The 13,816-nt window shown below is 44.5% G+C and overlaps 1 protein-coding gene across 2 annotated transcripts in view; it reads left to right on the top strand.

Moving 5' to 3' along the window:
• cyth1a (cytohesin 1a) overlaps nt 1–13,816 on the top strand; it is a 33,957-nt gene that overhangs the window by 16,758 nt on the left and 3,383 nt on the right. The window contains exons 2-9 of one of the 2 annotated variants that reach the window (XM_035654634.1): nt 5,577–5,659; nt 7,756–7,820; nt 8,798–8,864; nt 8,961–9,079; nt 10,292–10,372; nt 10,618–10,730; nt 11,466–11,614; nt 11,720–11,831. In XM_035654634.1, the coding sequence (XP_035510527.1) occupies nt 5,577–5,659; nt 7,756–7,820; nt 8,798–8,864; nt 8,961–9,079; nt 10,292–10,372; nt 10,618–10,730; nt 11,466–11,614; nt 11,720–11,831 (789 nt within the window). Of the gene's footprint in view, nt 1–5,576; nt 5,660–7,755; nt 7,821–8,797; nt 8,865–8,960; nt 9,080–10,291; nt 10,373–10,617; nt 10,731–11,465; nt 11,615–11,719; nt 11,833–13,816 lie in introns of both variants that reach the window. The other variant, XM_035654635.1, reaches the window with a different exon arrangement.

The following is a 13,816-nucleotide window of genomic DNA, read 5'->3' on the forward strand; positions in this document are numbered from 1 at the left end:
ATTAAAGCCTGGCATTCCTTCACAGCCCCTGCTCAGCTTTGTTACAGGCTGTTTGGTTCAGAAGGTGGGTGGGTGGGGTGGGTGGTTTCAAATAGATATGAGGGAGAGTCCCCTTGGGATTTACTGTAGTAATGAGATTCAGCCACAGATAAGTGGATGACAGGTTCACGTTTTCAATCACCTTTTGTCGCTCAAGCAGCAAACAGCAGCAGAGATGAGAAAGCTGGGAGCTATTTTAACAGACGTTGGTGTACTTCTGTGTGTGTTTGCCCATCCCAGCTCACGTAATCCACTGTTTGTGTGTGCACGTGTGTTTTGTGCTGAACGCATTAAACCTCATCATGAAGTAGACTGCTTCTCGTTACAGCCGGCGCTCTTATTGCTTTATGCCAGTGGTCGATTGATTGGAGCCTACTGGGACCTTGGGGGGGGGGTGGAGGGTACATTTTAGCAAGTTTAAATGGAGCTATCCATTTAAACTGGAAGGACAAAGGCTGTACAGCAGCATCCTCAAGCAGCCGGGGGAGGGGAGAAGGGCTGGAGAACACTGAGCATCTCTGTTGCATTTCGGGTTCAGGTTAGATGTAAAAAAGCGATAGGAGAAGATGAGAAGAGAGATAATTGAGGAGGAAGAACCAAGCCTAATGGAAAGCAGTGAGGACCAAATGAAGGCTGTTCCTTCCACAAAGCTATGGAGGGAAAGAGAGCTATAAACAGATGTAGCACCTTACGCAGGAGGGATTTCTGCCCCTAGTGTCATTCATCTGCCTTGATCAGTGTGTGCACTTTATCAAAGATGTAGTCATGTGTACACACACACACACACACACACGTGGCTGCAGAAATGGATGTGTACGTCTTTGCATATTCCCTCAGTCAGCAGATCACAGGCAGCGTGGTGGCGTAACTGTATTCACTGATGTCTTCGTCTGCTGCTGCGAAGATTCCACATTTTAGTGTAAAATCTTCACCCTAAAACACAAAGATATACAGCAGATGTAAAGAGAATAGCTTGTGTCACACCAAACCCTAACTTCACCATCCTCCTCTGTGTAGACCGTAGCTGTGTCTCTTAGGTTCATTTCTGTGTGTATCCTGCCACCCTGTCCAGTAGCTGTGTCAATAGGGGCAGCCTAGGTAGACATTTATTAAGTTAATAAGATTTTTTTTTTTTTTTTTCAGTCCTTGTACGTTGAGAGGAGCTCCCTAAATTGGGTCACATCTGCAGGGAGGGGGGGTGGCTGAGAGATCGTACAAGCACTCAGAATTCTAATTTCCTTATTTTCCAAGGAGAGTTCTTCAGTGATCTGGGTGGAAATGAGACGTCTGCCTCTTTCGCCTGGATGGCAATCAGGATGTGTATTAGTGGGCTCCGCCGCTGTGGGAGAGCGAGCTATAATTGGTATCTCCCTTGATGTCACGTCCCTGGTGCTCTCCGCTGACCCAGCCCTCTCTAAAAACTGCTTCACCCGTCTAGAAAGTCTGCAGGCACTCTGAAGAGCAAAAGACATACGCGCTCAAATATAGTGATGTTAAATGGGATTTAGGGCTCAAATGAAGCAGATTTAAAAATATTAAAGCCACAGAAGTGCCACAAGAAAAGTTTTTATTTTGTTGAAGGGACTAGAGAATTCAGGAGTGGTTTGTGATTATACTCTAAGGGAATGGCGTGTTTCAAGTCATAAATTTAGGTTAAACAGCACTCAGTAGTAATGAAGGCCTAGGCATGGTGGAACAAAGCTCAGATTATACTGCCCCAGATTTGGCAAAGGGGCACTCGTGTCTGTACCTTAGCATGGGGATATTGTCATTATCTGCTCTCCACTCAGATTTTCAAATCACACTTGGTCTTAGCAAGTTATTCAGTCCAATGAAGGACTTAGTGGTAAGGGCTATTTCCTGGTTTCAAATGAGTATCATTTTTCCTTTCTTCTCTTAAAATAAGAATCCTGTTCTCGCTAAGTGTTTTGCTTTTCTTCCCGATACGAACGTGGTTAATCCTTTCTCAAACTGAAACCGAACAGATATGTTTGCAGTGATGTCAGGGAGTCAGTGTGAATGTCATAGTTCCAGTCAGATGGTGTTGATAGCTGACACAGTGCCAGGCGCAGCGGGGGACGCTCTCTGTCGGCCCTGGGCGTCGATGTGTGGGTGTCCTGCATGTGTGTGTATGTGAGTGTAATGTGACTACACCCTGCTGTTTGTGCACGACTGCACGCCTCCATGTGCGCGTTATTTCCCTGAATGACCTGTATTCCAAGCAACATGAGTCCCTGAAGGAGGGAATATGTGGGCGGCCCGTGTTTCTCTTTCAGGCTGTGGAAATCACTACAAACTGGCCCCTGTCAGATTGCTGTTGGGGCTCTCTGCTTCTGAGAGGCTCCTGAAGTCAGATGTAGACGGGGCGGGTGAGGAATAGCGCGTGTTGTGTTTATGGAGGGGAAAACGGCACATTTCCACTCATGTCATTTACTCTTCAAAGGTCGCTGCATCAGCAAGAGAAGCATATCATTAAATCTGTCTTTCACTTTTACAGAAACGGGTCTCATCACTGTTTCTTCTGTTTTCTGTCTTTCTCACTTCCTGTCTGTTTCTGATGACAGCCTCTTTTCATTGGCCTTACCACTGCAGAGGTTTGCTGAACCATAGCCAAACAGTGCTCCCAGACAGAAGGAAAAGCACCAGCTCTCAGCATTCACTTAAGTGGATGGGTTCCCCCCCCCCCCCCNNCCCCCCCCCCCCGTCATTTGCTGTTTTCTGGGAAATGACACCCACTTGGTGCCCACCTCTGGCACATGCGCGGGTGGGGCCTTTCCCTTCCCTGATGTGGTTTGATAGTTTTGGGTGGAGTCAGGAAGGCAGTGACGTGTACACCTGATTGGCTCGCTGAATAAGTCTGATGGCGTGGTTGACGTCAGATGGGGTGGTAGGGTGGCCCTTTAATCACAGGACCTGGGTGTCAGCCTGCATCTGTCCTGCCGCTGGGCGAAGATACCAGCTCCTTCTTTGTGCACGTGAACAGACGTTTTTCCATCTTCAAACGATGACGTTGCTTTGCTCAGTTTCTTTCTGTCTCCTCTGTCAAATTATAGTGCTTTTCTGCCTCTCTCCTGTCAGTGTCTTCACTTTGTGGTCCTCCTCTAAGCCAGGAATGCTGCGGTGGCGTTGTGTTGGGTCCCGCTGTCCTGTTTTGTGTGGCGCGGCTCCCTTCAGCGCCTGCCAGTCGCCCAACCTAACATCATATTTCCAGAAAGAGGAAGGGACTTCCTCCTTTAAGGTCATCTTCTCTGTCGCTCTGGTTTGCGCTGTGGAACACATGGCCTGCTCTGGGTTCACTCCGTGTCACATTAACTCATCCAGTCGATCCATCGTGTTGTGACTTGTTGTGCATCTCGGTCCGTCTTCTCCAGTATGAGCTGCTCTCCATGCAACTGTCTGACAAAAAACTAGGATGTGCAAATATTGTTGCTCCCCCTGTAAGTGAGAGCAGAAGCAGAGGTTACCATGGTTTCCATGGATACCCTGAACGCTTTGGATGGATGCGGCTGGTTGGCTAAGGATACTGTAGGCTGTGAAGTATGATGTGTGAAAGGTCAACCTCCAGTGGACTGCCGTGCTCCCCCAGCTGTCTGAAAACAAGACGGGAAGACAACATGGCTTTGTTTTGGAACTCCTGAACAGCCCGCTATACGGCTCTTGTTTTGGTCTTCCATTGTCTATTATCCCTGTTACATATTAGCAGACATTCCAGTGAATGTCATGGGTATTTGCCTCAAGTTGTTTAGGTTAGCATACCTCTGGTATTAAAATAAGTGCTCTTCATTATGCAGCATGTTATTTTCTCTCGAGGACGTCTGATTTTTGATTTATTCCTTTTACAGGAAAATGAAATAAGCTGTATTTGTGTGTGTGTGTGTGTCCAATGAAGCTCATCATTTTCGATGGCTGGCCTCGTCCTTGCGTTATTGATTGCTGTGCCAGATTTTGTTTAGCTATTCCCCTTCATTCCTGTGACCTTTTACTGCAGGTACACGGCGTCCACAGTTTAGCCACTCAGTTAGTCGTGAGTTTTATTTCGGCGCCGTCTGAACATTATGTGGGACCAATATTAAATTCATTTAGGACAAGAAAAGGTCGAAGGAAAAGGCTCATTGGTGGAAGTAGTAATTATAGACCTTCTGTCAAATATTCCTCCACCCTCAGCCTCCACCACTCTATAACCATTACCCTGTTAACAGTGTGCAGAGATCCACCAAGTCGGCCCTAGCCTCGACCCCTTTAACCTTTGAACCCTTCTACTGAGGTAATAAAGGGGAGAACGAGAGGTCACAGGAGGGGGCTTGTGCTTGGCCACTGGGGGGAATCAGAGAAAAAGACGCTGTGTAACAGAGATGACCCTTCAACTGACAACCGCTATGGCTTGAGCAGCTCATGACACTCTGAGAGTTTAGGGGGTTTAAATGTCACTCGCGCTAAATAGCTCTAGTCTTAGTGCAAATGTCACCAAAAACCCCTCTGAAGCAGTTATTTTGAAGCACAGAGCCAAATGGTCGACGTCTTACAACTCAAAAGGAAGTCTTGTTTTATTTCACAGAAGAAGAAGGAAAAAAAAGCAGTGAGTATTCAGAGATGGGAAATACTTGATATGACCTCCATCATTAAACAATGCCGTCACCTACTCAAAATACACATATTTGCCAGAACCCATAATTTGCTTGATCAATAGTGTGTTTGGATAGCATATACTGCCAGGGGTCTAGTTTCCAGTGGACCCACTGTATTCTAAAGTAACTACATAGTAACATATGTGTAAAACATTTATTAGTTCATTATCAGGACCTGGATTACCAAGCAGTTCTGATGCAAGAACTTTACAGAGAGACTGAAATAAAGCGAGGGAAAATGCATCCAGCGCAGTGCTTAAGTAAATGAAACGGGGATTGTGCTTGGACTGCTCTTATGATTAGAGTGCTGATACTAGTGTCCCTTTATGCTTGGAGTGCAGGTAGAGGTCGCGCACACACAGACACACAAACCCCATCAGCTGAGACATTGCTCACCCCTCAGTCCTCGGCACAGACTAATTATAACAGCCTGTAGTGTGAGTGACAGGGAGACTGGCAGCGCTAGGAGACCTGTCACATTTGTGCTTCTCTGGCGCTGATGCTTGGCTGACCTGAGCTCTTTCATTTAGTCAGACAGACTACACACAAAAGTTAAATCCCCTTCAAAGTGCACCTGGCTGCTGCAGACTTGGTTTTCTGTTGGCGATAGAGACTGTTTACTGTCTGATCTGCCCCCCTCTTCTCTCCGACCAAGTATCAGTTGCTGCTGAGTAACAATCTTTCATGACTGTCGTTGCATGTCCTGTGTGGCGTACGCCGCAACTCTCGCCGTGGGCATTCCATCACCCTCTGATGTCAAGGAAAATAATGGAGTATAATGTTATTTTTGTGCACTGAGATACCCTCAGGGACTAGCCTCAAGGGATATATATGCATAGAAAAGGATAAAGGTGAATTATATTTTGGGCTTCTCTGTCCTAACGCTTCATCTTCTCTCTCATCTCTCTCCAGTGCCGGACGACCTCACCCCAGAGGAGCAGCAGGAGCTGGAGAATATCCGCCGGCGCAAGCAGGAGCTGCAGGAGGACATTCAGGTAATACTGGGATAGAATATGTTGGCTTTTGTAATGTTTATATACACACACACACAAAAACACAGAAAGTAGATGAGTAAAAAAAAGCAGACTTCATTAAACAAAGTGTCACTAAAGAAAATAAACTACTTGATTCTCACGAAAACAGTATTTTACCCAACTGCAACTCATTATAGGGTGCTGTAACTCTGCCTGTCTGTAAGATATGCTGCTTGGATCCAATTAAACTTCCAGTCCGACTGATCTTAATGAAATATTTTAGTGATCCACCCATTAAAGGGAGATTTAGAGGCTCATGGGGCAACAGGATCCTCAGTTCTGTGCCCTACAAGTTTCAGAGATTGGCTCACTTCCACAGCCTTCAGCCACAGCCGTGACTCCTCTGCCTTTTGATTCACCTTCCATCCAGTCGGAGAAATGTCTCTTTTCCAAGGGGTGCTTTAAACATTTGACCTCAAGTGGAATGTGAAGTATTTCCTGCAAAGTCCTCTCTTCCTTAGCACGCCATTTCAGTTTATTGCTTAGTTCTGTAGTGTCACCAAAGACCTCCATTTACAAGTAATCTCTTTTGGTTGTTTTTATTGGAATGTGGTTTTGAATATAATGTGAGTATAAAAATAAGGCAAGCAAATCATTCTGCATACAGATGAAATAGGATTATGCTCTTATGAGGAACAGGCTCATGCAGCCAGTTGAATATCCCTCGTGTACTCTCTGATGTCCAAAGAGATCCAGGATTCAAATCAGCTCGGCCAAATTTCCATAAAGTGGTTTGTTTGATTCCTGTCCACAGCTCGTGATAATGTTTTGGGCTTTTGCCTTGACCTCAGAGGACAGCTGAGTATCAAAGCCAGCTTCTCAGGTCAGTTCTGTGAGTCGGTGACCATCTCTGAAAGCAAATGATACACAGGGGTGGCAGACTGTCATTGCCGGTTGAAGGTTTGGCCTCCTGATGTCCCAGTGGGCAACTTCTGCTGGCCCTGACAGACAAAGCGTGATCCGATACCCTCTCTTTTACCGTCGCTGCCCCTTTAACCCCCTCTCTGGCCACCACCGCTGCCTCTGTCCTCTCCTCTCTGCCTTACCTCCTCTGTAGTGTGCACACTGACCCCTCTCCTCCTCGACTCCTACACCCTCCTCTGCTGGTCCGGCATGTCAAGGACCCCCCACGCCCCAACCACCACCACCACAGCCACCACCACCACAGCCACCCGCTTTCCTGTATGAGCACTGCCTTTGTTTGCGGAGGCAAACATCTGAGGAATGTGTTGTGATTGCGCAGGCTTTGAAAACACAGATGTTCTCTTTGTGGTTTGGCCTATAGTGAGTTGGTATTACACATAAGAAATGATATACTAACACTGTAGCTTGGTATGAATGAAGAGGCGCGATGATTGTAACCTTTAGTTGATGCCTCTCATGATCAATATTAAGCTCTGTCTGTAAATAGGACTTCTCTTAGGCTACAGTCTATTATTCCACACTTTTATCAAGCTCACGTCACCCTTTCCATCCTCTAACCTCTACCATGCCCTTACTGCGCCAGTCTGGCACCAGCAGCTCTGGCTTGATTGACTAAATCTGCCTCTAAGGCCATTAATCACTAAAGCGCCACACAAAATATAATCCACTTTTATGCTTTCTTACTCCATTTGTATTGAGGTTATCCCCGAATGTTCTCCGCCTAATCACATTCAGAATGTTTACCAGAGGACTCAAATGCAAACAGATTCGCCGATAGGAGATATAGAGAGTTACTATCCGTTTTTAGTTTAAGGGAACTGAGGAAAGTTGGGTGTGTGGCAGTGTATTCAGAAGTGACTCTGCTCTCTTTGTTAAGCTGATGGCGCTGATGTGAGTATTTACAGTATGTGATAAAAGTCCACCTCACTTACAGACAAACACATGTGATTGGGACATGATAGCCTCTCCCTCAGCACTGTTTAATAGAGCCCTCGTGTGTTTTTAGACACTTTGCATGTTGTTTGAGTTGCTCCACGCCTCCTGGTGTCAGGGAAATTAGTAGACGATGATGAATTTAATCTTACGTCATACTCGCAACATTTATAAGACTAACACTTGTGTCTTTTCTGCAGCGGCTGAAGGATGAGATAGCAGAAGTGACAAGTGAGATCGAGAACCTGGGTTCTACTGAGGAGAGGTAAGAGAAAGGGACCCAACCCTTCGCCTCAACTCACACATGACCCACTCTGTTTTGCCTAAACTGACTTGCTGTTTGCCTTCTATTAACTTAGCAAATAAAGCTGTCAATTATTAATGTTTGATGGCCAAAGGGCCATCCCGTCACACCAAATATGCTCCCCAAATTGGCTATGCTTTTAAGGCAGTTTAAATGTTTCATCAGGCACACCCCCAAGATGGGCGGCCTCACTGAATAATGCAGTGGGTGTACAGACAATGCATGTTCCCAGGGGAGGGAGTGCGTGGGTTTGGTCTACTCAAGTGGATAGGGATCCCATCATCGTACCGAATAATCCTAAAGCACTCTCTCCTGGATCTTAAACCCATTAAGGGTTACAGCACCTTGTGATCAAAGTTCCCTGTGATCCATTTATCGAAGAAGGTACATGATAGGCTGCGTCTGTTTAGTCGAGTGTTGGACTTTGGCAGACAAAAGGCGAAGGAATGCTGGTGTGAGTGAATCAGTGGGAAGAAGTGGTGACCTCTCACCGGCTGGGGATGGAGATGTAACCATGGCGATGGCGGACTATTGGAGTGCACTTTGACCCCAGAATAACTCAGGCCTGAGAAATGAGACGTTCCCATATGCATGATGTTAAACACTTTTATCAACACTTTGTCATCACAGTCGAGGGGGAGGAAAGGCCGGTCTCTGCCAAACAAATGGGACATGTTAATGGGAAAGACACTTTCAGGAAATGAAGTGACTACATTTGTTGCAATGGTCTGAGCCTTGACGAATAAGTACAATGATGTTGATATATTTGGATTTTGGACTGTTTCATCTATTAATTGAGAAAATGATGTTTAGATTAATCCATAACTAAAATAATTGTTAGTTGCACCCTTGAAACACTTACATACCACAGTTTGTTTATATATTTATTATGTTCACACACAGAGAAACTAACAACAAACTCCGTTCTTATGTTCCAGGAAAAATATGCAGAGGAATAAACAGGTGGCCATGGGCCGAAAGAAATTTAACATGGACCCCAAAAAGGTAGGTGGAAGTAACCGGTGTGATTCTTCAGAAATGTGATTTATCCTACTTATTCTCGTAAGCAGGATGTAACCTGGGGGCCTGTCTCTTTCTTAGGGGATCCAGTTCCTGATTGAGAATGACTTGCTGAAAAATACCAGTGATGACATTGCTCAGTTCCTCTACAAGGGTGAGGGCCTCAACAAAACCGCCATTGGAGATTACCTCGGAGAGAGGTGAGGATGAAGACTAAATTACTGTTTTTTTCCCTTCCATCGTACCATCTCCCTCTCGTGCGCTCTATCATCATTCACCAGCACCCATCCACGTGGTTGACAAAAGCGTCAAACAGCGAGTGCATATTTTCCGTATTGCCGTGTTTCCTCTTGGTCAGGCACACGCCCATCCTTTCCCAAACACAGTTTATTGGTCCCACATTTAGATCATCCTCTCAGGACTATGTCCGTTACTCAATAACCTCCATCTGTCTCTTATTATCTTACTCATTCACAAGTACCGCCCGAGAGACTCACACTTGGGATACACGTGTTTGAATCATCCTTCAGACCATCCTGGTGAGAGCAAACGCATAATACAGGAAATCGTAATGGACCTGATGTATGGTATGCGCTGCTCGGGCACTATAGGGCAGGCAGTGTTACAGTTAGGGTGTGGTCTGCAGGTCGAACCAGGAAAAGGAGCTCAGGCTGTTGATGAATGCTCAGTTATCAAGCTGTCCAAGTGTTTTTGATTCTGTGAGGAAGGGCTGAAGCAGTGCGGGACCTTGAGATACGATTGGTCACTCGTCCACTGGGACCAGTAGTGACTGGATATGACTCAGTCAACGAGAGCTCCTTAGAGCCTTCCCATGATCCCATTGCGCAGATAGTTTACTCTGAAGGGCACGGAGGTCGAGAATGATGTCATGATGAAGATTAGATGATAAATGAGAGGGAGGTGGATGGTGTTTTTCCTCTTCTGTTGAGCTAGATTGGAGAATGCAGTGTGTCACAGATCTCATAAGCCCCTGTGAGCCAGATCACACCCTGATTTGAGCCCTCAGGGTCGGTTGAGGCTGAAGACTACAAGTTTGAAATTTAAAACAAAAACAAAAAAATATCCTACTGGACGCCCTCAACATTCCCAGATTCAAACTTCTTGTTGTGAGGATTTGCTTCTTTTCTTTGTCTTATGTGGTAGAAAATGTAATCTCTTTGGGTTCTGGACAAAACTAAGAATTGATTTTGGGCTTTAGGAAAGTGTAATGGCCATTATTCACTATTTTCTGATATTTTATACACCAACCAATGAGTCTATTATTTGAGAAAATAATTGGCAGATTGATTGATAGTGAAGATAATCAGTCCTACACTTTTGTGTATAATAAAGATAAAAGATAAAAGATAAAAAGATTTTTTATTTGATATTTGTCATGTTGTCTCCTGTAGAGACGATTTCAATATCCAAGTCCTCCATGCCTTTGTGGAGCTTCACGAGTTCACAGACCTCAACCTGGTGCAGGCCTTAAGGTAAGACAATATCTCCCCAGGAACATGCATCCTCAGGTCTGTTACATACTCACTAAGTGCTTAAATAGATCCTTATAGTTTTGTGCGATATAGTCCATATTTTAAGTCTAATATTTTGAGTCTCCTTATTTGCAAATTGTAAAGATGCAGCTGTTAGTTTCAGTCTTGTGCCTTGAGCTCATTTAGCATTTTCACAGTGGAAGTGATGTTTCTGTTGCTGACTACTGAGCTGTGTCCCCTGACAGACAGTTCCTGTGGAGTTTTCGGCTACCGGGAGAAGCTCAGAAGATCGACCGCATGATGGAGGCCTTCGCTCAGCGCTACTGCCAGTGCAACCCTGGCGTTTTCCAGTCCACAGGTAGCCATAGTCATCCCATACAGCCCAGCTTTCAGTTTGGTGCCCAGCTTTTTCAGCAGTTGATAAATACAGTTACTATAATTTAAATTCCTAATCAGAATAATAATAATAATAGGTCATTTTAACTGTCAAATTCTTAATTTTCAAGGTACTATACTGTATAAACTTTCGTCTGCCTGAATCACTTAATTTTCCATATTGCACTGAGACCTAATAGAGAGAAATCTGAACTGCTTTATTTATCAGACACAAAGTCTGCTGAGGTGAGTTGTGTTATGGAATGATGTCTGGCTTTTGGGAAATAATGCCCGGAGCAGACAGCCGACCGCCTCTAACATGGATGCAGATGGATGTGAATAATGCATAGGACTTCTCAACGGGCCAGATAAAGTGCAGCTGCGTCAGCCGTGTGCTGGCCACGTTGTCTTTTAGCGAACACACACACATTAGAGGGCCCATCCAGAAACACACATGCATACTTAGCTGCCCACACGCAGCCTTTCACTCCCACCCACTCCTCGCTAACGAAGCTTCGCCTATCTGTTCCTCTCTGTTGACTGTGGTCCCCTAAGTGCAGTCCTTTCAGCTCAGCTAATTTACATTCATATTTAAATACTACATTAAACACCGGGAGCATTTTTATGCTAAACAGCAAGATGGCTTTTGCTCTATCATAAAGCTCATCCCTCTCTTATGGTGTGATTACTCTTGTTTGTGTGTGTGTGTGTGTTACAGACACCTGTTACATCCTGTCATTTGCCATCATCATGCTAAACACCAGCCTCCACAACCCGAATGTGAAGGACAAGCCTACTGTGGAACGATTCATCTCCATGAACAGAGGAATCAACGATGGAGGAGACCTACCTGAAGACTTGCTCAGGGTCAGTATGGCTTTAAAGCTCACTGTGGCGCTTGTATTTCTCTCCTTGTGAGTCCTCTAACCTCAAACCTGCTCTGTATTCACGGTCAACTTTCTTTTATTATAGAATCTGTATGACAGCATCAAGAATGAGCCTTTCAAAATCCCAGAAGATGACGGCAACGACCTCACACACACTTTCTTCAACCCAGACAGAGAGGGCTGGCTGCTAAAACTGGGTGAGTGACGCTGGAAATATGTCCACAGTCTATGAGGCACATACCAAAATAATGGCGCTCCTGTCAGTGTGGCTGTGCCGATAGATTACTTTGTTTTGTGCTTCATAGCAGCACAAGGTTGAAAGTCCTCCATGAAGGGATAACGTCTCCCCTGAGATCAATAACCCGTGTGTATGCGCATGTGTTTGAAGGTGTCTATTGGCACATGTGTATAGGTGTGTACAACACCCAAGATCTTCTGAAGACGTGTCTGCCCGCTTTAATGTATAATGAATGTAGCCTTGAGATCAGACCACTACATGTGGAACCCTTTGAATTATTTAGACCAGGGCATATTCATACACTAACATGTACAAATACTGACTTTCATAGCTTGTAAATAAAGTGTCTGCACCACACACTTTTTTTTTAACCCTAATTAAAGTGTTTAGTGGCATTTTAGAGAACATTTTGTTTTGATCTTTTGCTAATTTCTGACTTTAATATATGTTGCGCACAAACTGGTGCACAAACACAGGTACCTGTGTCCTAACAAATGTTTCACAGGATGCCAGCAGGTACTTTTACTTGTTGCAATCACTCCACGAGCAGAAAAGCACAACCCTGGACCTCTGAACTCTTCATCCTATATTTCCTCTGAGATCTCTCTATTGTACAGATTCACAATGAATTTAATAAAAAAGCATGAAAAGTGAAATTGAATCTTTCAATCGTTGTGAATCTTTACAACCATCTACACCAAGGGAGTGAAGAATAACTCTTTCTCCAATTACAACAAATTGTCAGATTTGAGTAAAACAATCCAGGTGGAAGGTATATTATTGGATATAACAGAAATGGACCCAAGTGGAGGCAGTATTTGAATGTAGTGCTTTACAGTAGAACTCCCCCTTGTGGACTGATGTAACAACAACAGAAATGTAAATTCTGTTGACCCTCAATACAAAATTCAGTCTGCTAAAATTAAAGCTGTAAAGCAGTGCATCAAAGCCTCCCTGGAACCAGATAACAGGACTGTGGTGAAATAATTCCTTATCATTTAATTTGATTTTTTTTGTTTCCTTTTCCTCCTGTTTGTTTGTTTGTTCCCATGATTTTGGCTGTTGTCTTTCCTCAGGAGGTATGTACACCTGCTCTTCCCAAATGCTAGTCCATCTCTCAGCTCTCAGGTGCTTTTGGTGGTCTGCCATGCTTTTGTTCTCTTCCTCATTTTTACATGTTCACTCAGGGTTTTTTTTTTTAGATATTGTTTATTTTTATTTCTTGTCAATCCATTGACTCATTTGAACTTCAGATGTTTGTCTGTTCAGTCTCTCATTGAGCTCGTGGTTTGTCCACGCTCTTTTATCTCTGTGGGTGGTTGCCGAGCGGTCGCCGGGTTCATTTGCCACCCTGTGGGCTCGGCTCGGGGAGCTGATGCTTTGTGACCACTCTACTGAGCAGTTTGACCCTCTTTTCTCTGTATGCTGTGGTGGTCACTCTCTTTGATCTGGTTTTTTTTTGGAAGCTGCATTATCCCTTTTTCCATACAGCGAGCACAACAAAGGACTTTTGCTTGACTCTCCAAATTGATTCTGAACCCACATTGGCTTATTGTTTTTGCTCTCTGGCTCCATGGAAAGGGAATACTGCACCTTTTCAACAATGTGCCTCTGCTCTCCTTATCTTATGTTGTAAATGGATCTGAAGGGTAACATTGTGGCTGCGGCCCGGTGTGGTGCTGGACCGGACTGGATCAAACTGTGGGAGAGAAGCGTGGGCAGAGGAGTGTGCTGAAAATGATTCATGCATGATATATATAAATATATATATGCTTAAAATGCACATGGTTAGTAGTTAAACTGTGTGCCTTTTTGTAATTTATGCATTTTTCCTATTAATTATAAATAAGAGCCCTTGTATTTGTGCAAAAAGGTGGTAATTAAACATAATTAGGGTTCTTGCACACAAAATAAAAAGCCAGATGCATTTATTTTGTCATTTCC

The sequence above is a fragment of the Morone saxatilis genome, unplaced genomic scaffold (genome assembly GCF_004916995.1).
Source record: "Morone saxatilis isolate NCDOM2014 unplaced genomic scaffold, NCSU_SB_2.0 Contig14, whole genome shotgun sequence".
In the NCBI taxonomy this organism is placed as follows: domain Eukaryota; kingdom Metazoa; phylum Chordata; class Actinopteri; family Moronidae; genus Morone; species Morone saxatilis.